This window comes from Bos javanicus, chromosome X (genome assembly GCF_032452875.1).
Source record: "Bos javanicus breed banteng chromosome X, ARS-OSU_banteng_1.0, whole genome shotgun sequence".
Taxonomy (NCBI): Eukaryota; Metazoa; Chordata; class Mammalia; order Artiodactyla; family Bovidae; genus Bos; species Bos javanicus.
The window spans coordinates 13,656,117-13,681,884 of NC_083897.1; the positions used below are offsets into that span (position 1 = coordinate 13,656,117).

Sequence of the window (25,768 nt, forward strand, 5' to 3'; positions counted from 1 at the left end):
AATGGGAAACAGCTTGCAGGAGGGAGGGGGACAGAATTCGGGAATGGCCGAGGCTGGCTGCTGAAGAGGGGGCTGGGAGAAGCAAACTGATTGAGACCAGCTGCCGCTCCTCTGTCTCAGATCTTTGGACTCTGCCCGGGGCGGGCTCATACCCTATTCTGGATGACTGGGAGCCAGCAGAGGCTGCCTGGGGCAGTTGAGTCTTCTCCACCCAGCCCAACTCCTGGAATCCTCATAAACGAAAGACCAGAAGAAGACTCTCCATCCACCAGCTGGACGCCTCCTCCCCATTGCCAGCCCCCACCCTCTGGCTGCTGCTGCCCCGGAAAGACCTGGAGGAAGAGGCCAAGGAAACAGCCTTGTCCACTCTCCCTTAACCCTACATCCACCCAGCACCGGCATCTGAAGACCCCATGGCCTGGGCTCGCTGGGGTGGCCACCCCTGGCTTGTCCTCCTCTGTGGTATGTGCACCCTGGCCTCCCCGCACTGGGCTCAGAAAGGGTTGGCATGAAGGCTGGGCCCAGGTTGTCTCTCTTTTCTTGATTCCTCTCTCTGTCTTTAGCAAGAGGAACCCCAGGACAGTCCTGGCGACCCTCAAGACCCATCTCAAGTCTGGTTTGGCCCCTTTCCATTCCCACCTGTTAAAGAAAAAATGATTCTGGCACTTGTTAAAAGAGTAAGGAAGATTTTATTCAAAACTATTGCAATAAGACTATTGGACTTATAGTCCAACTACCAGACTTTCCTGGTGGCTCAGACAGTAAAGCGTCTGCCTACAATGTGGGAGACCTGGGTTCAATCCCTGGGTCGGGAAGATCTCCTGGAGAAAGAAATGGCAACCCACTCTAGTATTCTTGCCTAGAAAATCCCATGGACAGAGGAGCCTGGTAGGCTACAGTCCATGGGGTCGCAAAGAGTAGGACACGACTGAGCAACTTCACTTTTACTTTATCGCAGTAAGCTAAGTTAGTCACTCAGTCGTGTCCAGCTCTTTGCGACCCTAGCAAGAATACTGGAGTGGGTAGCCGTTTCTTTCTCCAGGGGTCTTCCCAACCCAGGCGGATTGCAGGTGGATTCTTTACTGTCTGAGTCACCAGGGATGCCCTAAATTGTTAATCGCTTAGTCCTGTCTGACTCTCTATGACCCCATGGATTGTAGCCCACCAGGCTCCTCTGTCCGTGGAATTCTCCCAGCAGGAATACTGCAGTGGGTTGTCATTTTCTTCTCCAAGGGATCTCCCTGACCCAGGGATCAAACCCAGGTCTCCTGAATTGCAGGCAGATTCTTTACCCACTGAGCTAGCAAAGAAACCCTCTACTGCAATAGGGGACAAAGGGCTCAACTCTGAAAACAGTAAAGATGGATGAGAACTTCTTGAGCAGAGTGAGAGAGTCAGTGGATGTAAAACTACCAAGGGTGAAGCGATTTTTACTAAATTGACTTCATAGGATTCTTGCTGAAGGCGGGGTGATGAGATATCAAGGGTGGGAGATGAGGAATTTGATCAGATTTCAAGGCTGATAAGATACAAAAGGTGAGTGATTCTCTCTAAAGTGACTTACCAGGATTCTTGCTAAGGCTGGGCATGCAGGCTCAGTAAGGACAGGACAGAGGTGGAACTCCAGGCCTAATGGAGAAGAGGGCTTGGAGGAGCTTAACTACAGTTTGGTCTTTGTCACCATTATGGTGTCCTGTTTGTTCTCTTTGTTCACAGTCAAGTGCCCAGCTCAACATCCTCCACATCCACTCCATGCTGACCTTAGGGAGGCCTCCTTCCCTTTGCTCTGTGGCAGCAGGTCCCTGTTCATTCATTCAGTACCCAGCTCCTGACACCTCCCCAGTGCCAGGCCCTGTGCCAGGGACCACAGGCTGCAGAGCTGGCCCTTGTGAGCCACAGCCCAGGCCTCAGAGAACAGTAATTGGGGTGTCTGGAGGGACACAGGTTGGCTGTGTCTTTCTTATGTAGGTGTTTTAGCCCCACCATTTTGCCAGATCTGTTCCTATGGATCTGTTCCCCACTCCAGTACTCTTGCCTGGAGAATCCCATGGACGGAGGAGCCTGGTAGGCCACAGTCCATGGTGTCGCTAAGAGTTGGGCACATCTGAGCGACTTCACTTTCACTTTTCACTTTCCTGCATTGGAGAAGGAAATGGCAACCCACTCCAGTGTTCTTGCCTGGAGAATCCCAGGGACAGAGGAGCCTGTTGGGCTGCCTTCTATGGGGTCGCACAGAGTTGGACACAACTAACGTGACTTAGCAGCAGCAGCAGCAGTTCCTATGGAAACAAGTATTCACTTTCTGAAATCAACAGGGTGGGTCTCATCTCCTCCTTGAGTTTATGTGACTGAGAGAGACAGCCAGGCGTGGCATTCACAGTGTTAGAACCCAGCTGTACTTCTGTACTCAGAAAGGATTCCCCCAAAACATGGGGGGCTGGAAGGAAGGCCTATCAGAGACTACTGGACTTTCAGAACGTGAAGGCCCAGAGCCTGCAGGAGCTAGCCCAGGACCTGGCACACAGCAGGCACTTAGGAAATGTTTGCTCCATGAATACTGGGCGACTCTTCTTGGGACACATCAAATTTGTGGCAGAGCCTCAAGTAAGTAAATAAGGAAGTGTTAGTCACTCAGTTGTGCCCGATTCTTTGCAACCCCGCAGACTACAGCCCACCAGGCTCCTCTGTCCATGAAATTTTCCAGGAAAGGATACTGGAGTGGGTTGCTATTTCCTTCTCCAGGGGATCTTCCCAACCCAGGGATTGAACCTGGGTTTCCTGAACTGCAGGCAGATTCTTTACCGACTAAGCTACAAGGGAAGCCCATGGCAGAGCCTCAAATGGAAACTAGGTCTCCATACATTCTGTCCCTTCTGGGACACCAGCCTTCCATGGTTGGCTCTTTTGTACTCAGATGGCCCAGGTTCAAATTCCTGCTCTGCCACAGACTCACTGTGGCAAAACTTGGGTGAGTAACTAAACATATCTGGGCTTCGACTTTCTCCTCTGTAGAAAGCAGACAATAATACCCAACTCACAGGGTTGTTGCAAGTATCAGATGATATATAGAGTTGGCCAAAAAGTTCGTTTAGGTTTCTCTGTTACGGCAGATGGGGCTGTAATCTAATACTATATAGATAGGTAGCAGAGTTCAGTGTCTAGCACATAGTAGGAGCTCTTTAAATGCTAACCCACCTTACCCCACCAGGGGACGATGTCAGCCTGGGATTGCTTGTCTTCTGTGGCCTGGAATGAGCCGCAGTGATTTGGAGTGTAAGAAATGGTATAAGTGGGCCTTGAATTTAAGTAAACCCAATATATATATAATTAGATTTATAGAAGGGTAAAACGAAGGTGGGGTGATTATTTAGCGAGATCCTCTAGAGCATTTAAGGGAAAATCTGATTACAAAAATTTAATTTACACACAACTTTTCCAGTTCGGTAGACCCTGAAAAGACCCAATTAGATTAGAAGGCAAAAATTGATTTAATGAGCACTAAAACCCATCCAAAAGTAATCATTTGTCGATGAAACAGGTTTCTTTGATTGTGACCCAGGGTGCCATGCAATTCAGCCTGATTTCCTATGAAATGTGATTATTTTTATCCTCAAGTAGAGTTGGACAGCATCTCAGTGCTACAAAGGATGGCGGCTCTGCCGGGGTTCAGAGGGGGGCTGGGGGAACATGTCCCCGTGCTGTCTAGGACCTATCTGGTCTCTGAGTGACCCTGGATTTTTCTCCGGTTTCTAGCTTATGCCTGGGGCCACCCAAAGTCACTGGACCAGAGAGAAGATGTGAGAAACTGTTCCAGCAGCCCTCCGGTGAGGCCCTCCCTTCGCCCCGCCCCACCGCTCCCACCTTCCTGCCCATCCCCCACGGGCCCAGCTGCTAGCCTCGCCCTCTGCCAGCCTTCCTCCCGATTTCCGGACTCCGGGGCCACAGTTTCTGATTAACCTCCCCCGGGGCCGGCGGCACATTCTCAGGTGTCTGACATCCGCCTCCATCCCGCCCTCTCAGCCATTCCCACGGCAGGTTATCGCCTTCCCTCCTGGCTTGGGCCTGGGCAGCCCCTGGGAGAGGGAGGGGGTGGGAGGAGGGGCGGTAAGGAGGCGGGAGGCCCCTAGCTAGCCTAAAGGCTAGGCAGAGGCCAGGAGGAGGAGGGGAGGAAAGAAAACAACAGTTCTGGAGGAACTGGGAGGAGGGTGGAAGACCGAGGGCTAGAAGAGCCCCCGGAAGGTCAAGAAAGGGAGGCCTCGGGTGTGAAGACTGGTGAAGGCCCAGCACATTGGAGCTGAACGGTCGTCAGCTCCTACTTGGAGACCAGAGCAATTCTTCCACAGCTAGATGAGAGTGAGAAAGAGCTGCCCGGGCAGGAGCAGCCCAGACGTGAGGGCTCTCGGGCCTGCCAGCAGGTCACTACAGTCTCAAGACACATGGGACACGTGTGCGTGCTGTGCCCACCGTATGTGACCCCTGGGACGGGCAGGTCGGTGGGCGCTTTTACATTACAGCCAACACGGGTGTGTCCTTGAGTGGAAGGCAAAGCCAAACAAAAACCCACACTTTTTATTTTTAAAATAGTATAACCTTTAACAAGGTAGGGCTGCCAGGTGAAATACAGGACAGCCCAATTACATCTGATTTGCAGATAGTGAATCGTGTTTTTAATGTAAATATGCCCAAATAGTACATGGGACTTCCTTATACTAAAACATGATTCACTGTTGACCTGAAATTCAGATGTGACTGGGTGAATGTCCTGTATGTTTATTTGCTCAACTGGTATCCAAAGAGGGACCATCCCCTGGCCTGGCCCAGTGCCAGGGCTCAGACCCCTACAGTTCTTACCCGCCCCTCCCCACCTCAAGTCTCATCACTGTCACAGAAAGTCCCTCTCCAAACTCATAAACATCTCCATCCAGGCACCTTAATCTAGAATAATCCATAACATCCGCTGCTGCCCCATCTCTGTCCAGGCTGCCCCAGCCTATGCACCCCCAACCCCTACCTAAAGGGAGGCTGGAGGCCCCTGCATCCATCATTTTCTCAAAGCAATGTGTGTGTGTGTGTGTGTGTGTGTGTGTGTGTGTGTGTGTGTGTGTGTGTGTGTGTGTGTGTCTTGGTGTCTTCCTGTCACCTGTCAGTACCTTCCAGTTACTGCGGTCAATACCACAGCGCAGCTCACAGCCCTCCGCCAGCAGATGTACACCCAGAATCTGTCTGCCTACATCGTCCCCGACACGGATGCCCACATGGTGAGGGATGACTCCTCCCCCCACCCCCACCCTCTCTGCTACCCAGGCCACAAACAGGACTGTTGAGACTCAGAAGACGGAAGACAGAGAAAGGGTTTGACAGGCAAAGGAAAGGAAGTGGGGAAGCTGGACACGGGTGTTTTAGGGCAACTGAAAGAATGTATTCCTTTACATAGGACAGAAGACATTGCCCAATTTCCTTGACCTCAGGCCAACAAACTATAAACAACTTCAGAACAATTTTGATCAGTTCCTAGATGGTGGATCCAGAATGAATGTTTAGGATACCCCTGCCCTAGGAGGTTAGCATATAGGCTGGAAATTGAATTAGAGGAACCCTGAGCTGCCTTCTGGCTCAGCCGTTCCCATGAGCTGATGGATGGAGTGCTGAAATGATCACAAGTCTAAGAGTATGAGGTACAGGCTGAAAGAGGGGGAGTAGTCAGGGAAGATGCTGGTCTGAACCAGAGCTGCCCACCCATCCCACTCTTGCCCACCCTGGCTCAGCCTCCACCCCATTCACCCTGCCAGCACCAACCCAGTTGGAAGAGAAGGCATTTTTAGTGTCAATACCACTCCTTGAATTAGTTTCCCCACCTGCTGAAAAGGGCTAAGAAGCTTGGGTAAGGATCTGAACTTCTCAGAGCCTCAGTTTTCTCTACTGCAAAATGGGAATAATGAGATCTGTCTTCAAGAATTATGGGGACCAAAATACAATAATGTATAAAGCTCTTGGCAGAAGTTATTTATGATATACCCATTATACTGTGCTAGACTGGGGATGGGGACAACTGCAGGGGAGAACCCAGTAGAACAAAAAGGCATGATCCCAACTGTAGAGAATTTGCATCCTGGCTGGGGAGACAAAACTTATTGGCGAAACAATCCAGTGCAGGATTGTGGGGTTTCGATGCCAAGAAATACAGTTGTTCAAAGGAAGGGAAGATCCTGAGAGCTGGGGGAGTTCCAGAGGGCTTCCTGAAAGAGGTATCCATTGTGCTCAGGCTTGTAGGACTGATTGATTCTGACTAGACAGAAACACAGAGAAGGCAATGGCACCCCACTCCAGTACTCTTACCTGGAAAATCCCATGGACAGAGAAGCCTGGTAGGCTGCAGTCCATGGGATCACGACTGAGCAACTTCACAGCCCTCCGCCAGCAGATGTACACTGAGCAACTTCATTTTCACTTTTCACTTTCATGCATTGGAGAAGGAAATGGCAACCCACTCCAGTGTTCTTGTCTGGAGAATCCCAAGGACGGGGGAGCCTGGTGGGCTGCCGTCTATGGGGTGGCACAGAGTCGGACACAACTGAAGCGACTTAGCAGCAGCAGCAGACAGAAACAACTGATGTGGTTGGGGTCCTTCCAGGTCGGGTGTGACTCCATGAAGGAGACTAATGACAGTGTTGTTGATTTCCTAGAGCGAGTACATTGGTGAATATGACCAGAGGCGTGCATGGATTACAGGCTTTACAGGATCTGCAGGTAACAGCTATTACCTGCCCCTCATTGCTTCTGTTGGGAGACCAAGAGTGGCCAGAGAGGCCCTAGTGTGACTAATTCTTAGCAGCCAGGACCCCAGGACTTAGTGTCCAGAGGCCCCTGCTACTCTCTGTCTCCCCTCCCTCACTCCTAAAGGGGTCACCAGGGCACATCTTAAAGCCCACCAGCCACACTTCTGCATGAGGCAAATGGCCCTCCTGACTTCTTTCCTGTGCTCACAGCCTCGGCCATAGCCAGGCCCAGCCTCACACGCTCCCTGGGCTCCATTTGCTGGTCCCTTTACGGACGCATCGCCTCACGTGGTCCAATGAGACACAAACGTAGAGACCCTTTCTGGGGTACCGGTTTCGGAATGGGCCTCTCACCCTGATCCTGGCTCTTTGAGTGAAACCTAAGCTTCCCTTGCTGATGCTTAAACATCCCTCCCCTGGGCTTCTAGCTGCCTGGCTTGCCTATCACTGGCCCTTCTTCTCTTTGCTAAAGTCAGCAGGTTTGGCTTCTCTGCCTGTCCTCAGCAAAGCTCCTGGGTTAGTGTCCACATCAGTCTTCCCCCCAACACTCTCTTTAACATCTCCTGGCTCACTTCCTTCCAAGGGAAGAGAGAAACTCTTTCCAGAGGCCCCTTGTGACACTGTCAGAGACTGCACCACATCGCGCATGTGCTAACTAAAGCCATGCTCTGCGCTGTCCGCCTCCCATCCAAGAGTCTCTGTTCTGCCCCAGGAGTAGCGGTGGTGACCATGGAGAAAGCCTCTCTCTGGACCGACAGCCGCTACTGGACCCAGGCTGAGCGGCAGATGGACTGCAACTGGGAGCTTCATAAGGAAGGTGAGAGACTCCGCTGGGGAAGCTACAGGTGAGGGCGTGCCTGCAAGGCCATTCTGGGCTGCTGTGAAGAGCTCGGGAAATTTGGAGCCATCCCTGACCTTTGAGACGGATATCATGGAGGACAGACCTGACAGGAGTGTCACAGACAGAAGCCTGGCTGGAGGGCTGTGGTAACCTCAGTGTCCCTCCTTGTCTTTCTCTCAGTTGGCACCACTCCCATCGTCACCTGGCTCCTCACCGAGATTCCTGTTGGAGCACGTGTGGGCGTCGACCCCTTCCTCTTCTCCATCAGTACGTTCTTCCCTCAGTTCCCGTGTGTGTCCACACCATCGAGGGAGACTCAGGCCCTCGGGATGTAAAGAAACCCATCCTGGCAGAAGGAGGTGCAGGGGGACTCTAAAAATAGAGTGTTTGAATTTGTGGTTGCAGAGTATTTTGCAACAAGGCTGTATTCCGGGATTGTGTAATGAAAATACATTTAAAAGAATAAATAGAGTTTTTTAAAAGTCAGGAGTGCAGAGACCCAAACTAGAAGATTCAGGGAGTTGTTAAGACCTAATCAATGAGTAGGCTAAGATGGTCTTCAACCTAGAACCATCCTCTGTACCCTGGAACTCTACTGATTGGGGCACTAGAATCACTTGAGAGCCCTCTTCTGGAAGGCAGCTTGGAAGGGTTGGAGGAGTTGGAAGGGTTTCTGAGTAAAGAAGCACAGTCCCTGGGACTTCTCTGGTAATTCAGTGGTTAAGACTCTGCACTTCCACTGCAAGGGGCATGGGTTCAATCCCTGGTCTGGGAACTAAGATCCTGTGTGCTGTGTGGCATGGCCAAAAAATAAATAAAAAGAAGCAGCAGCACAGTCCCGTCTTCTCCCCTCTAGGAACATGGCTCCTTGAGCCCTGGTGCCCCCACCACTGGCCAGCCTGCCCCCAAAGGTGGCATCCTCATGAATATGTACTGGAAGGCTCCCACTTGAGACCTGGTTTCTCTGCCAGCCTTTCCAGTGGCCTGAACCTTGCCATTCCTTTGGGCTGTGGCATGCAGACAGGACTGAAAAGAGGGCCCCACAGCCATTGACACTTAAAAAGATAAGCTTAGCCAGCTGACTGTGGACAGCATTGGGGTGGGCTTAGGGCAACTGAGCTTTGAAAAGTGAAGGAAGAAGGTGAAAGGGCAGAGCTCAGAAGGTTCAGACTGCTTGGACAGGCTCTGGCAGCCAGGCTGCAGGAGTGGAATGAGAGACAGAGGGGACAAGAGCTAACTTTGCCCTAGTCACAATTTTTCCTGAAGTCTAAACTCCTTCCTGTCTCTGTAGACTCCTGGGAGAGTTATGACAAGGCCCTACAAGACTCTGACAGAGAGCTGGTGTCCATCACCGTCAACCTTGTGGACCTGGTGTGGGGGTCAGAGAGGCCTCCAGTGCCAAGCGAGCCCATTTATGCCCTGCAGGAGGCATTCACAGGTAATTTCCTACGCTGGTCCTCTTTCCCAGCTTGAAGCAGCACCGACCCGCAGTGCTGCTCCTTTGGCTGGAAAATTCATCCTAAAAGGTTCCAAAGCAATGGTATCATGTGCACGTTTAATGCAGGTTTCTACGCCCCCTCTCCTCAGAGAATCTGAATCAGAGGGCCCTCAGACCATACTTAGAAAATGCTGGAATAAGGAGTGTTACAATTTAAAGCAGGAGGGAACAGGAAGGGAGGAAACAAGGGAGTCAGAGAATGATGAAAAAATCCCTACCCCTTTGTAGAGAGAAAAAACATGAGTTTCTTCTCTGGTGCTGAAGACTGCTTTGTATTGAATCATTTGACGTTGACTTCTGGCCCTCCTGTGATGAGGAATTCAGATGTAAGATGGCTGGGGTCAGATGGGCTGGTGTGGACAAAGGAAGCATAAACTAAACTCAAGATCAATCTGTGGCACAGATTAAGATTCAAGTTTTGGCCAAACCACAAAAGAAAGTTAACTGACCCCCTAAAGTTTTAACATCAAAAATCTTGACACCATCTAAATATGTCATAAGAGAACAGTATGCTCTATGATTCTTGTAAGTAGTAACTAAGCTCCTGACCGGACCCAGGCTGCTGATTATGAATCAGTGTCTTGACCACCACCACTCCCTACCTTCCTAGGAATACTGATACAAGCCCTTGACTTGGATTCCTGGGAACATTGGGCAATCTGAGAGGCCCATTTCCATACACAGGTCTATGCATACTTCTTGTTTGGAAAGGAATCTGGAAAACAGGAGAGAAATTTCAAAATATTGGGTCTGATGAAACAAGTCACAGTTGGGTCCAATTTTCTTTATCCATTCTGATGTAACTTGCAGAATATTTCTGCTGCTTGACACAGTTTTTAAAGAAGCTTGCTATCCAAGACAGTTCCATCATAAATAAAACTCATCCCATTCAGATAAGGAAGGCTGCAGTTCCATCAGGACGAGGAGGGGATAAAGAGGGAAAACCTTCCAGGGGCTGGGAAAGAATTCACAGGCGTTTTATCACTTCCCACAAGTGAAAGGAAACTGAGCCATTGCAGGCTGCTAGCCTTTAAGGAAAGGCCACGCGGAGCCAGAATTGGGCCTGGAAGCCCAAGAACAGAGTCTTTCTAAGCTTATAAGAGAGACTTTCTCTCCAGTCACTCACAGGTTTTAAAGGGGATGAAGTAAAGAACACGAAAAGTAGTTACTCAAAGATACCTCTGTGTATCGAGCCATTGAAATTGGCTTTCATTTGTCGTCTCAAAAATGTATCACATCCATGAACCTTGAAAACATCATTCTAAGTGAAAGAAGCCAGCGAAAGCCCCATGTTGTATGATTCCATCTGTGTAGAGTATCCAGCATAGGCAAGTCCGTGGAGACAGAAAGCAGATCAGTGGTTGCTGGAGCTGGGGGGAGAAACGAATGAGAGGGACAGCTGGAGGGCAGAGTTTCCTTTTGGGATGATGAGAATGTTCTGGAATTAGTGCTGGTGGTTGCACAATCTCGTGAATGTTCTTAAAGGCACTGAGTTGTGCACTTTAAAATGGTTAAAATGATACATTTCATGGTATGTGTATTTTACCACAGTAAAATAGAATCAACCTTAAAAAAACAGTATTACACCCAAAGCTTTGGTTCTTGTTGAATAGTTTTACCTGTTTGCATAAAGATTTTTTAAATTGAATTGTGTTATTTATGCTAATCTCCAAGCCCAGCTAGAACCCTTCATGCTTATGATCTTCCGCCAGCAAATTCCTGGCCCTGCAGAGGGGCAGACTCTTTAGAGGGATTGCAGGGAGCAAGAAAAAAAGATGAAAATCAAAGTCTTAGAACCAGTATACAAGCGTCTCCAAAAGGACAGCTCTGTGACATAGAGTTTAAGGACAAGGTGGAGACTAATGCAGTTAGCAAGGTCATCCAATGTCTGTATCAGTAAGAGTGCAAGCCATGTAGTCAAACAGATCTGGGGTCAAGTCTAAGTTCCACCCCTTGCCAGTTTTGAAAAACCATAGATAAATCACTTTACCTCTCTAAAGCCTCAACTTCCTTATCTGTAAAATGGGCCAAGTAAGGATTAAAACAATGTACACAGAGTGTTTAGCTCAGACCCAAGTGGCTTTAGTAAGTGCTGGGGTTACCACGGAGAAGAGGATTAAACATGGCCAAGCCTTATCCGTTTGCCCTTCACCTCAGGCTGCTCTGCTGATCTCTCTTCTGCATGCCTATTTATTATTCAGAAAGTTATACTAGGCTTTCTACACAGCAAGACACCATTCTACATATATTACAAATCTTAGTTAATTTGACCCTCACAACAACTCTATTGAGGTAGACACTATTATTATAATCCATCTCCATTTTACAGATCTGCAAAATAGGGCACAGAGCAGTTCAGTAGTTTTCCCAAGGTCACCCAGCAAGTAATCACAGAGCTGGAATTTGAACCCAAACAGTCTGGATCAAGAGCCCCATATCCTTACTGACTACACAAGTAAGAGTCTGGTTAAAGAAAGGGTTCTATTGCTTTTTAAAGGAATGGGAAACGATTGCCCTAAGGGAGCCCTCTCAGGAAGAGTGGCAAAGAGAAGGTAGGTCACTCATGCTTTCTTTGGGCTCTTTCATTTCCAGGGAGCACCTGGCAGGAGAAAGTAGCTGGCATCCGCAGCCAGATGCAGAAGCATCATAAGGCCCCAACTGCTGTCCTTCTGTCCGCACTGGATGAGACAGCCTGTGAGTATAGATCTGTGGGTACAGGGAGGGCCTGGCTTGCCCTGGAACCCCTAAGCTTCCTGGGCCCTGCAGCAATGACCATGTACCTGTGGGTTCTGAGAGCTCCTTGGCCTTGACCTGTAGGAACTGAGGTGAGGGCAGTAGCTTATGCCTACCCAGTAAGGAAACCAGGAAGCCCCATGTGATCTGGGGCCAGCCCACCGGCCACTGGAGGACCAGGTGACCAAAGCAGTAGAGATTTCTGTCTCATGAAGGGGAGGAGGCCCAGCAAACATCTCTTACCGCCTGGCCATGAGTCCAGGGTGCTCACACACCCAGCTTTAGCACCCCATGCAGCCCAACTGTCCCAGCATGGCTCAGCGCTTCTCACTCGACCCCAGCTCTGGGCTGGAAGCCCACTGACACCCTGCACAGACTACTGGCTGGGTATCTGCTTTTCCTGGGAGAAAGAGTCCCTAGAGCTCATTAGTGCTTCAAAGACCTGCCCCTCTCCAGAAAGACTTAGAAACATTCAGGGGTAGAAGATGCGAGTAGGCATGTTGCTGGGGATCTTTGGGCGCCAAAGCAAGCTAGAGGGCAAAAGGCGCCATTTGCAATTGCCTCAGGCGGGTCAGCTTCAGGTAGGCCCCATCCATTCTCTTCCCCAGGGCTCTTCAACCTGCGTGGCAGTGACATCCCTTATAATCCCTTCTTCTATTCCTACACGCTGCTCACTGACTCCTCCATCAGGTAGGACTTGTCCTTCACTTGCGGTTAGTGACTTCCTCCAACCCCTCACAGCCCCAACCTGCAGCCTTCCCAGAAGTGGGGTGCCTGCCCCTGCAGGACCCTCTATGAAGCCTCTGATCACCTTTTCCTGACCCCCTTGACTTCTGTTCCCACATACTCCAAATCTGGTCTGCACAGTTGCCTGATACGGGCCACCTCTGACCTCCAGGAATACAGGGCCTCTGGTCTTTTGAATTGCCCTTAGAGACTTCTGGACCCTCCTAGTCTTCCCTATCCACCCAGGTTATTTGCAAACAAGAGTCGCTTCAGCTCTGAGACCTTGCAGTACCTGAACTCTAGCTGCACGGGTCCCCTGTGTGTACAAGTCGAAGACTATGGCCAAGTCCGTGACAGTGTCCAGGCTTACACCTCAGGAGACGTGAAGGTCTGGATCGGGACCAGCTATACCTCATATGGGCTCTATGAAGTGATACCCAAGGTGGGTTTGCCAGGCCCCGGCTCATGCCAGGCACCATCCCCCTTACCCCCACCAAGAGCCCCGATAAGTCTCAATCTAACAGGGAAGGGGGGACAGCCCCTTGGCCATTCTGGCAGTTGGTCAGTCAGCAGTGGTGCAGTGAGTCCCCTTCTAGGCCTCCCTGGAAAGAGACAGGAGAAACAGCAGCAGGACATTGTCCACAGAGAGCCTAGACATTGTCACAAAGGCTGGGGAAGCAGAGGCTCTGAGGTCACCAAATGAGAAACGGAGAACTGGCTGTGCCAGGACCTTGGATGAGTGACTTTGTCAGTCCAGGCCTCTGCTTCCTCACCTGTAAAGTGGCACTAAGAGTCACAACCTCAAAAGAATTGCTCTGAGGAGCTTAAAAGGAGACAGTGCATATAAAGCCCAGTGCCTGCAGCAGGGCAGGCTCTCAGTAAGTGGCAGCTGTTATGATACGAGATGTGCAGGAAGTAGACTGTCCGAACAGCCCACAACTGGCAAGGGCCAGGCTCGCATCCATCCCAGAGCACTGTGGGGATCCAGGACCAGGGAGGGAGGAGGAAGCAAGGGAGGGAGGGAGAGAGGGAAGGTTAGGCTGGACAGAGAAGACTAGGAAAGCCCTGCATAGTCAGAAAGCACACACAGGAAGGGCACTGCCACTCCAGGAAATGGCAACTCTCATCTAAGCCAGGATTTCCTGCCAATCCTTTTCAAACCCCACCATGCCCTAGACAGGCCTCCCAGACCATCTCCTCTCTGCTCCTCACAGGAGAAGCTCCTAGAAGACACCTACTCCCCAGTGATGGTAACCAAGGCGGTGAAAAACAGCAAGGAGCAAACCCTCCTCAGGGCCAGTCACGTAAGTCCATGGGCAGGCAGACACACAGGCCTCTGGGGAGCTCCCAGTCTGATGGGTTAGAAAGGAGACCATGTGCAAGGAGCCTCAAGAAGGTCCTTAGTGAAACACAGAAGTGGACACCAAACTCCTGGACACCCACTTATGCTCCACCCCCTCACTCACAGCTTGGTTCAGTGGTTTAGAACCTGAGCCCCAGAGCTATAGTGTCTGAGTTCAAATCCTAGTTCCTCTAGCTACCTCCTAGCTGTGTGACCTTAGGTAAGTCACTTCACCTCTCTGGGCCTAGTTACCTCCTCTATGAAATGAGGATCATAGCTGTAACTATGTAACTATCATAGCAGCAAAGGATTGTTATGATAATTAAAGACATATATATCTACATTATATAGTATAAATAATAATATGTTTAAATATATTAATTGTAATACATAATATAAATATATACAACATGTGCGTGCTTAATCACTCAGTTGTGTCTGACTCTTTGTGACCCCTTAAACTGTAGCCCACCAGGCAAGAGCACTGGAGTAGGTTATCATTTCCTCCTCCAGGGTATCTTCCCAACCCAAGGATTGAACCTGCATCTCTTGCGTCTCCTACATTGGCAGGCAGGTTCTTTACCACTGCACCACCTCAGAAGCCCTAAATATATACAGTATACATACATGCATTTATATACATCTATGTATATGTGCAAAATATACCTATAAATATATAATAATTATGTAAATATATGATACTTATATAATAATTATAGAGTTCTATGTGTATAAATTGGAGAAGGCAATGGCACCGCACTCCAGTACTCTTGCCTGGAAAATCCCATGGATGGAGGAGCCTGGTAGGCTGCAGTCCATGGGGTCGCTATGAGTCGGACACGACTGAGCGACTTCACTTTCTCTTTTCACTTTCATGCATTGGAGAAGGAAACGGCAACCCACTCCAGTGTTCTTGCCTGGAGAATCCCAGGGACGGGGGAGCCTGGCGGGTTGCCGTCTACGGGGTCGCACAGAGTCGGACACGACTGAAGAGACTTAGCATAGCATTTGTCTAAATACAGTTGCTGCTGCTGCTGCTAAGTCTCTTCAGTCGTGTCCGACTCTGTGCGACCCCATAGACGGCAACCTGCCAGGCTCCCCCGTCCCTGGGATTCTCCAGGCAAGTGCCTTCTCCAATGCATGAAAGTGAAAAGTGAAAGTGAAGCCGTGTCTGACTCTTAGTGACCCCATGGATTGCAGCCCACCAGGCTCCTCCGTCCATGGGATTTTCCAGGCAAGAGTACTGGAGTGGGGTGCCATTGCCTTCTCGGATAAATACAGTTATGTACTTATATATATATTAAATATATATATAGCTTTTAATACCGCCACCTGGCACATTCCAAGTCTTAAATGTGTCAGCTATTATAATTTCTTCACCCTGGGGAGAGGATGGCTTGCCCCTTTGGATATTCCTGTTAAAACTGGGATATGCTGCTTCATTTTTTAAAACTTTTCTTGTGGAAAATGTTAAGCATGTACAAAAGTAGAGGAAATAGCTTAGTGATCCCCGTCACTATCATCCAGCTTTGATAATCATCAACTCAAGGCCACTCTCATTTCCTCTACAACCCCACAGTCATTACCTCCAGTCCCCATCCTCTGCTGCTGGATGATTTTAAAGCAAATGCCATCTATCACATTGTTTCTTCTAGCAACATTTCAGTATTTCTGACAAGAACTCTTTTCAAAACATGACCATACTCTGATCATGTATATAGACGTGAATAAGAACCCCTTAATAGTATCACAAAGCAGTTAAACCCTCACGTTTTTAAAGCTCAGCTCCCAGAGCAGTCACCCCACCTCCTGCATTCTGGAGCCCCAGCTGAGACCATTCCTCCGTCTGCCTTTCTGCTTGCCCTGCTCCAGGTGCGGGATGCTGTGGCTGTGATCCGCTACTTGGTCTGGCTGGAGAAGAATGTGCCCCAAGGCACCGTGGATGAGTTCTCGGGGGCAAAACAACTGGAGAAGTTCCGAGGGTGAATGACCACAGCCATCCTTTTCGGCTGACTGTCTAAGTGTGGGAGTGGGGACAGGGAGGGGAGTCTGGTCTCCTTACTTACTGGGGCAGGAAGACCCTCCTTGTATTTGAGGGCTCTCTGGAATAAGGAGTGACAGGTTCTTGAGTGGTCAGGAAGCTGGGCAGGGGTATTGGATGACATTCCCCAACTCTGCTGAGAGCTGGACACCTAGAAGGGCCACAACCCAACAGCACCCCCTACTGTCTGCTTCAGGCACAGGCCTCTGAGGGGAGGCCAGCTCAGGCCGGTAGGACCTTGGACCACTTGAGAATGTCAGGCTGAGGAGGGAGATTCCCTGAGGGCATACTTAGCCCAAAATGCTGCTCCTGAGCTGGGGGAGTTTTCAGATACTGGGAGCTAGATTTCTTCACACTTGCTTTACTAGGAACTCAGTTTGGGACACAAAGCCTTGGTTTCCCCATCTGTAAAATGGAGGTGGAGGAGGAATAATTGGTGTCTGCAGTCTCTCCTTCTCTGACACTGAGTGGTCTATAAGTGACAGGTCAGGGCTCGGGAAAGGACAGGAGGTGGGACTGGGAAAGCCAAATGGAGCCTGGCCGAGGTAGAGGAGAACATGACTTTTCACTTGCCTTTGCTGGCTCTCCTGGGCCCAGCCTAGTCCCTGAGCCCATTCATTGACCATTCCTGCCTTGTCCTTTCCAGAGAGGAAGAGTTCTTCTCTGGATCCAGTTTTGAAACCATCTCTGCAAGTGGCCTGAATGCCGCCCTGGCCCACTACAGGTACGTCAGGAGGAAGAATTTTCTGGGGCCCTGTGGAGGACTTGAGTCCACATGTAAGCTTTAAGGTGTTTAGCACTGTGGGAGCTGGGGGTGGGGAATAGAGCCCAGTCAGGTGTTGGGAGTCTCCTTTGAATTAAAAGACTTGAGTAATTTCACTGCCCAGGAGGCTGGGACTTTATGAGCACTTAGGGCAGAAGGATCTGGAAGGCAGATGGTGGGACTGCTGCTGGATGTTTTTCCTTTGCTTCCTGTGAGTTACTTAATTCTTAAAGCTCACAAGCATGTGGAGAAGAAGGACCCATTCACTCTCCCTGAACCAACTAAGGTGGGCCCCGTATATAGGCTGGGCAGATGTTTGGCTCCATAGAAAACAAACACCTGCAGCCAGCCTGGTGAAATTGGGGAAGGGGAGTGGTCATGCTCACCAGATGCCTCCGGCTGGCAAGGGCAAAACTGGAAGAGGGCAGAGACCCTCCAGTGGTTGGCCTAGCCTATCCCAGACTTCCTTCTCCTGGTGGCCCCAAGCCTTTGGCTGCCTTGGCCCAGCCCCCTCTCCCTACTAGAGAGGAGCAGGGTAGGAACTCCTCAGCTCTACCAACTGCTGCTCTCCAGCCGCACCCTTGAGTTCCCTCCCTTCCTGTGCCCTGGCTTCTTGGGGCCCTCTGCTCCCAGAGGCAGCAGGAAGTTAGAGAAAGCCCTAGACTGAGCATCTGGGTCCAGGCCCAGTTCCCTCATGGCTCTCCTGAGGGGCCTCCTGATCTAAAAGATGGCTGGACCGGGTGCTCGCTAAGGCCTTCTCATCTCCCACATTCAGGGTTCTTTCCTTTGTCCCTCCTTGGGGACCAGGGCCTGGCCTGGGGAGATGTAGGATACACAGATGTGCGCTGAGGACATTAGCAGCAGAAGCTCATTAGTCTTCCAGGGCCCTTTGAGAGACGATGACGTCCCCAAAGGAGTTAGCTGAAAAGCCAACCCACAGGGAGGAAGGGGTTCCTCTGCTTTCACTCAGGACCCCTCCCTACCTGGCTCAGTGTTAGGCTGCTCCTTTCTCAGCATCTCTGCCCTTCCCAGCCCCACCAAAGAGCTGCACCGCAAGCTGTCCTCAGACGAGATATACCTGGTGGATTCTGGAGGACAATACTGGTATGTACTCCACCCCGCCCCCACCCTGGCCCGGCTGTGTCAGCTCAGACAAGAGCTGGCCAAAGGTTTCCCTTCCTGGGCGTGGATCCTGCATCTGAGAAAGGAGAGGCCTGGATTGAATTGCTTAAGTAGCCTGTCCATTTTCACACGTGGGAATCCCTGCCCGGTGGGCAACCGACAGAGGCCAAAAATGGGGCTGCCCACAGATGCCACCCCGTAAGAATCAGGAAAAGACTCCCCTTGTGAAAGTAAAAGGTTTTTTTAAGCCCAAACATTATTACACAGTCCGAACTGCCCTGCTTGACTGTGCAAACAGTATGCCCGTATTCTCACCCAAATACCCTGGACACAACCTGCGTGCCGTGACAGCACAGTGCATACCCCCACCCCGCCCCTCACTGCGTGCTTGGTGAGGTGACCGCATCATGTGGAGTGGGGGCAGGATCAGACCTTCAGGAGAAGTAGGCAGGTGAGTGATGCAGCATCAGAGGACAACCAGCAGCACAGCGGGGACAAGGCACTCCCATCAGCATGGGATGTTTGTGAGTAGACGTGTGTGTGTTCTGAGTATGTGCATGACCACAGATAGGGTTATGTGGGAGGGCACTGTCCCCTGCTCCACGACTCCACAATCTGCATGTCTACTTGTGTGCTCTCACTGAAATTAGTATATACCCATTCGGCGAATGGCATTTTTTAAGATGTGTTACTTTTGTACAGTGCACAAGCTGAACACCTAGACATGATAGCCATGCGTGCTAAGTCGATTCAGTCATGTCTGACTCTTTGCGACCACATGGACTGTAACCCACCAGTCTCCCCTGTCTGTGGGATTCTGCAGGCAAGAATACTGGCGTGGGCTGCCTATCCTCCTCCAGAGGATCTTCCTGACCCAGGGATCGAACTCACATCTCTTATGTCTCCTGCATTGACAGATGGGTTCTTTAACACTAGCACCACCTGGGAAGCCCCATTATGGACTACTGGAGTGGGCTGCCATGCCCTCCTCCAGGGGATCTTCCCAACTCAGGAATCGAACCCAGGTCTCCTGCATGGCAGGCAGATTCTTTTTCAGCTGAGCTACCAGGGAAGCCCATGATAACTATAAGAATAAGCTAAGCCCATTCCTTTCAAATGTATGACCAGTCATTCACACAGGAGCTGAGTTGAAATGGGCTGGAAGATTTTCCCTTCTCATCTAGGAAGCAGTCGGACTCTGGGAAACTTGGGGGAAAGGAAGGGATGTGCTGAACTGATGCAGGAGCCAGGAATCATTTCCCGTCATCTATCCTGTGGTGAATGTGCTAATGACAAAGGCCCTTCACTGGGAGCCAGCCTGGCAGGTGTTCAGCCTAGCAGCCTTTGCAGTCACCAGTATGGTACAGTGCAGACTTGAGATGGCTGATGTGCAAAGGGGAAGTGAATTTTCGGTGTGTTGCTGGATCGGGGCGTGCTCAAGCAGGGTGAGGCCAGGGAAACAGTCACCTCACTTCCTCTTCTCTCCTTCTGAAGAAGTCAGCCACATCCTGTGACCTGCTCCCAAGCTGGAGTCCCGAAGGCCCTGGGACCATTCCCCACTTCCCTGGGGGCAGGGGGTAGCCACAGGGGCCATTCTGGGGTAACGACTGCAGGTGGTGGTTGGCAGTCAGATTGTTTGCCTTCTGGCAGCTTCAGTTCACTGAGCAAATCCCTGGGGCAGATTCATGTTTACAATGGAGAGAACTGTATAAAGCCACTGCTTGAGCCAGGCCCGGCCTCCGTGAGGCCAGTGAGGGAGAGGGCCTCGTGGCCTTAGTTGCCTCGCCTATGAAACGGGGATAATGAGGTTTGTTCTGCATCCCTTATTCTGTTAATAGTAAATAAGTGTATGAATGTGTGAGAGTGTTATGATCTCTCAGTTTCCCCATCTGTAAGAGTGCAACAATCCCTTCCTGCCTCACAGGAAGCCTGGAGGGAGCCTTTCTTTTAGAGCCAGACTGGCCCAAGGAAACTTTTGGTCAAAATGGGTGGGATTGGGGTGGAGGATGTATGTAGGGACTCAGGATTCCTGAGAACTTTGCAGAGCTCCTTCAGACGCACATGCTGAGGATGGGAACTGCATCATGGCTGCCATCTTCTTCCCTTGGCCTCCTTCCCCACCCCCATCCCAGTCCTGCCACTCAAACCCCAGTGGTGAACACTCCAGAAGAACATGGCCACGATCCTTACCCCAAAGTGTTCACCTGAGCTGGACCTGATGATTGTCCTTCTCCACAGGGATGGGACAACAGACGTCACCAGGACAGTCCACTGGGGCACCCCCTCAGCTTTCCAAAAGGTAGGCATCAGACCATATTTCCCTGCCCACGCTCACCCAAGGGACACCCAAGCAACCACTCCTGCAAGAGCCGTTTGATTATATAGAGTCTGAAACTGAAGCCCAGGGAGGTTAAGTAGTTCACCATAGGTCACACAGCGGATTAGTACCAGGAAATCCAGTGCCCCAGACTACTTCCCCAGAGATACTTCAGGCCCCCGGCAGGGCCTCAGCCCAAGCTTGTCATCATCCCATTTCAGAAACTCAACAAATATTTATTTAGTGCAGTCTGTGAGCCTAGCCCTGTGCTGAGCAGAAAGGAAGAAGACCGGCATTCCATTCCAGGGGTAAAAACCGGCACCAGCACAGTCTCAGAGGTGGAAAGGGACTGGCGAAAGGGACTTCACTGTTCAGGAAGCGATGAGGGCTGGTCCGCTGGGGGTAGGTGTGGGGACACGGTCTGTGCACCTCTGGGACCACATTTGTGCATTCAGCATGTGGACTGTGGCTCAGACACTGCACCTGAAACAGAGACAGAGAAAACAAACACTGGTCAGACCTCCAGGAGCTCAGTTTAGCGGGTAGATCCAGTGCCCCAGGCTGTCATGCTCAAGATGACAAGCCCTGTGTGTGGGGGGTATGTGTGTGTATGTGTGTGGTGAAGGGGCCTCACCACATCACCACAGGGAGTGACTGGGAGAAGATGCCTCCCTCCCTCTTTCCACAAGGTAACAGCCCAAACAGAGCAAGACTGACCTGCCCATTGTCAGGCCTCAATTTAATCATAAGGCTGTAAGAAGACTCAAGGGTGATCATAATAAGGGCAATGAGGGGCACTGGCCTCTATTTGACCCATTTACTTTGTCGAGAGCACCCTACATGCACAAGTCTACCCGCTCCTCCCAACGACCTTCTGAGCTGGTGCTATGATCATCCCATTACAGACCACGAAACTGAGGCACGAAGAAGCTCAAAACACTTGATCAAGGTCAAGTTTGTGAGTGGCCATGTTAGGATTCTAGCCCAGGGAGTTTGCCTTCTAAACCCTTACTGTCGCAGCCTCAGCTCTCCCCCGACCTAGACCAGCCAAAGGGAACCACGTGGACCAAGCCCCAGCTTTGGGCAGGTGCCCCTCAGCTTCCTCTGGCCGTCTTCCGGAACCCGTGTGCCCACACACAAGCATGCATGGGTCCGCCCGTATCCCCCTACCCTGGCCTGGGCCCACATATGAGTTTCTAGCTACTTGGGCTTTGTGCATATTTTGTCGCCTTCTCTCCATCAGGAGGCGTATACCCGCGTGTTGATAGGAAATATCGACCTGTCCAGACTCGTCTTCCCAGCTGCTACCTCAGGTGGGTTTTGGAAACCAGGCTGGACCCAGAGCCTCAGGCCCTGATTCCACTGCAGCCAGACCATGGGAGGCCAGTGGGGCAGGGTTTACATCATCATCCCCTCCACTGTATAGATCCAGTCCAGCCCAGAGAGAGAAAGCCACTTGCGCAAGATCACACAGAGGGTTAGTGGAGAGCCAGGCCTTGAGCTCAGAGGCGGGGGCGGCCAGTGTGCTGCAGCAGTCATGGGAGGATTCTGGGAGGAAGCAGTTGTCTTGAGACATGGGGAGGTCTGGGTAATGGGTACAACATAGAATAGACTGGAGACAGGGGATGCCTACCTGCCTCTCGGGCCCCTCTCCTCATGCACCATCCTGGTGGTTAGTCTGGGAAAAGTTAGACAGAAGGGGCAAAGCCAATACTATGGCATCCAGCCAATTGACTGGAGGTCGTCTCTCTTCCAGGGCGAATGGTGGAGGCCTTTGCCCGCAAAGCCTTGTGGGATGTTGGGCTCAATTATGGTCACGGGACAGGCCATGGCATTGGCAACTTCCTATGTGTGCACGAGTGTAGGTATCTCTTTGGCACTCCCCTGCAGTCCCCCCTCTTATGAGAGAGGTGGAGTATTTCACAGGTATGAAAAGGACTGGGACCCATGGAGGGGCAGTGACCCAGGCCAGGGGACCCAGCTGGTGGGAAGTTGGGACTCCACAGGGTAAGTGAGAAATGCTGGCAGTCGGCCACTCCAACTGGCATCCAGGACAGTTCCAGAAAGAAGAGAGGCAGGTCAAGACACAGTGGCTGACTGGCCTAGACCCCAGAGAAATAAAAGCCAGAGCCAACCCGGTCCATACCAGTCACTGGTAGACGAGGATGTGGTGGATGCACGCTGCTGGGGGTACCCAGTTACCTGCTCTTCCCCAGAACCTGCTAGATGCCATGGAACCTGCTGGATGCCATGCTGGTGAGTGCAGGAGAGCTGACACTGGCCTTGCCTCTCCCTCTCTCCCTTTCCAGGGCCAGTGGGATTCCAGTCCAGCAATATTGCCATGGCCAAGGGCATGTTCACTTCCATTGGTACGGTTCTCGGGCTCCTCCACGACTTCATTCTAGCAAATGCCAGCCTTCAGGGAGCACAACCCCACACAGGCCTGCCCAGACCCCACTGCTGTACTCCCTCACCCACCTCCCCAGTCCCAAATAGTCTGTCCCACCATAACACCAAGCCCCTTCTAACATCTAACAAGAGTAGGACTGCCACTCCTCATTCAGTACAGTAAACCTGGGCTTGGGTCTTCCCCCTACTTAATGGCTCTTCTGTCTCCCAGAACCTGGCTACTATCTGGATGGAGAATTTGGGATCCGTCTGGAAGATGTGGCCCTTGTGGTAGAAGCAAAGACCAAGGTAAAGACAGGCTGGAGGGGTAGACAGTGTGGCAGGGACTTTAGGCTGCATCGGGGGTGAGGAAGGTCAAAGGAGAACTCAATGTATGGGCATGAATTTCTTTAGAGTCTTCCTTAGCACCAGAATAATTCCATTAATCAGTTTCTCAAACCTGTTTGCACATTAGAATATTTGAATCATCTGGAGTTTTTTTTCAAGCCAATGCCCAGGTCTCACTCTGAGCCAAATGAATCACTAGCCCTGCCCTAAATCATTGGTTCTCCATGCCCATAATAAGCACCAGGGGAGCTTGTTAGGTATAAAGATTCTGTATAACAACAACCAAGAAGATAAAATGCCTAGATATAAACTTTAAAAGACTTACGTGCAGAAAATCTCTACTGAGGGACATAAAAAAAGATTTAAGTAAACAGTGCTCTCTGGAAATAAGCCTCAATATTATGAAGATGTCATTTCTCCCTAAATTAATCTACAAATTCAAGACAACTGCAATTTCAACGTTAACTGGATGCTTTTGTAACTTCACAAAATGATGGTAAAGTTTATTTGTAAAGATAAACATACAAAGATAGCTCAGTAGCTAGGATAATTCTGGAAAAGAACAATAAGGGAAACTAGCTCTTGCAGATACTAGCCCACACTACAAAGCTGCCATCACTAAAACAGTAAGACAATAGAGATGGGAAAGACAGATGGAACAGTGGGACAGAAGAGTTAGTCCAGAAACTGACCCTCTAATTTCCATAAACAAGATGGGAATTTAGTTTACTATAAAGCTGTTGCCTCAAAACAGTCAGGAAGAGAGATTGTTTGATCACTGGGCAGGGGAGACAAATGGCTAATCATTTGGTTGGGGGAATTAAACTGAAGAACCTCCTTGTTAACTCTAAAAAAAATTGCAAATGGATCAAGGTTTAAAGGTGAAACCATAAAAGATCTAGAAGAAAACCTATATGAATTCATTTATAATCCCAGGGCAGAAAGGGGCCTTTATAACTCTGACTCAGTTCAACAAAGAACATCTATATGGGAACAATGCCAAAATGAAGTCAAAAGATGTATGACAGGTATAGCCCATATATCTGAAAAAGGGGGTATGCCCTTCATTTACCACAAGCTTTTAAAAATCAGTAAGACCAGGCTTCCCTTGTGGCTCAGCTGGTAAAAAATCCACCTGCAATGCGGGAGACCTGGGTTAGATCCCTGGGTTGGGAAAATCCCCTGGAAAAGGGAAAGGCTACCCACTCCAGTATTCTGTCCTGGAGAATTCCATGGACTAAGAGTCGGACACAACCGCGACTTAAAAAAAAATTAGTAAGACCAAAATAGGGAAGACAGAAGAAAATGGATAAAGGACATAAAGAGGCAATTAACTAAAATCCACACAGATGTTCCATAAATTCGAAAAGATGCTCAACTTTATTGTTAAAAAGATACAAATCAAAGTAACAATGGAGTACCACCTGATTGACAAAAGCAAAAGACTTTGATGGTACCCAGTGCTTGTGAGTTTGTGGGGAAAAAGACACTCTCATGCGTTGCTTGGGTGGGTACAAATACCTACAACCTTTCAGGAAGGCAGCTTGATAATATATATCAAAATTTATACTAAAAATACCTGTACTTTTTGTCTCAGCCATCCCACTGCCAGATGTGTACCTTCTGGCTATAGTCCCAAAATGTCACTTCTGTATAAAGATGTTTATATGATGATGTTGATTGTTGCATTCACAGTAATAGTTTAAAAAATGGAAACAGCCGAAATATCCATCATTGGTTAAATAAATTATCATCCACATACTATGGGCCCTTAAAAAGAAGGAGGTAAACTAATACAATTATGTAAAGTTTAAAAATAAAATAAAATTTAAAAGAAAAAACAACAACAACAACAACAACAGAACCAGAAAATAAATAAATAAATAAAGACATTTAACTTAAAACTCCACAAGAAAAAAAAAAAAAAAGAAGGAGGTAGACGTTCCTGTGCTAATATGGAGCACTCTCCTAAGTTTACTATGGGGGGGACAGAGTGGGGGAAGGTGCAGGAAAGTGTATACTAGGATCCATTATGCTTGAATTTTTTTTAGAATATATGTGTATGTATATTATATATGCCAAAAATGTTTTCAGGAAAGAAACCAGGCAAGGAGGAATCTTTCCATTTTTATTGAGTCTCTTTTTGTAGTTTGAATTTTCTAAGTACATACATGCAAGAGCTCTCTGGGAGATGGGAATTATGGGCTATTTCTTCTTTATGCTTGTCTCCATAGATACATCAATTGATAGAAACAGAGATATGGATAGACAGAGAGATGTAGAGATGGAAATTAGATCTCTACATCTGAGAAACATAGGCCTAAGTAAACTTCAGGAATCATGAGGGAAGCACCAAAGGCAGGTGGCTAAGTGGTGGACACAGGGGTGGCTAAGGGCACTGTGGGGGCTCAGGCTTGACAAGGCCAGTTCCCTGTGCCCCGGGCTTCTGGGCGGAGTGTTCTCTCTCTCCATCTAGCCTCGCTCACTTCCTGCTTTCCTCCTTTACCTGTGGGTCCCCCAGTACCCAGGGACCTACCTGACCTTTGAAGTGGTGTCCTTGGTGCCCTACGATCGCAACCTCATTGATGTCAGCCTGCTGTCCCCTGAGCAGGTGAGCGGGCACCCCTTGGCGCTGTCTAGCTCCAGCCCTCGAGCCACTGACTGCCTTCTCCCTGGCCCTGGCCCTCTCTCGCCTCTGCTCCCCCTACCCTAAGACCCTCTGCCTCTTCCCTCACTTTGGGAGGGTCCACACGAGTGGCACCTATAGGCTCACACTGGGGCATCCCTCCCCTGCTCACCTGAGGATGGCTGGGGACCTGGGCCGAGCTGGCACCAAGCTCCCACACCTTGGCCTGCGAGGCCCTCACTCCTCC

At 50.0% G+C, this 25,768-nt stretch overlaps 1 protein-coding gene across 2 annotated transcripts in view; it reads left to right on the plus strand.

Annotated features, from left to right (window-relative positions):
* XPNPEP2 (X-prolyl aminopeptidase 2) overlaps positions 1-25,768 on the plus strand; it is a 27,899-nt gene continuing 2,131 nt past the window's right edge. Inside the window, exons 1-20 of one of the 2 annotated variants that reach the window (XM_061407897.1) lie at positions 2-462; positions 3,754-3,824; positions 5,148-5,258; positions 6,684-6,747; positions 7,489-7,593; positions 7,798-7,884; positions 8,909-9,055; positions 11,708-11,809; positions 12,457-12,538; positions 12,821-13,016; positions 13,789-13,878; positions 15,789-15,898; positions 16,604-16,681; positions 17,753-17,824; positions 20,081-20,141; positions 21,403-21,472; positions 21,916-22,020; positions 22,469-22,528; positions 22,780-22,856; positions 25,417-25,506. In XM_061407897.1, the coding sequence (XP_061263881.1) occupies positions 414-462; positions 3,754-3,824; positions 5,148-5,258; positions 6,684-6,747; positions 7,489-7,593; positions 7,798-7,884; positions 8,909-9,055; positions 11,708-11,809; positions 12,457-12,538; positions 12,821-13,016; positions 13,789-13,878; positions 15,789-15,898; positions 16,604-16,681; positions 17,753-17,824; positions 20,081-20,141; positions 21,403-21,472; positions 21,916-22,020; positions 22,469-22,528; positions 22,780-22,856; positions 25,417-25,506 (1,827 nt within the window). In that variant the 5' untranslated portion in view covers positions 2-413. Of the gene's footprint in view, positions 463-3,753; positions 3,825-5,147; positions 5,259-6,683; positions 6,748-7,488; positions 7,594-7,797; positions 7,885-8,908; positions 9,056-11,707; positions 11,810-12,456; positions 12,539-12,820; positions 13,017-13,788; positions 13,879-15,788; positions 15,899-16,603; positions 16,682-17,752; positions 17,825-20,080; positions 20,142-21,402; positions 21,473-21,915; positions 22,021-22,468; positions 22,529-22,779; positions 22,857-25,416; positions 25,507-25,768 lie in introns of both variants that reach the window. The other variant, XM_061407898.1, reaches the window with a different exon arrangement.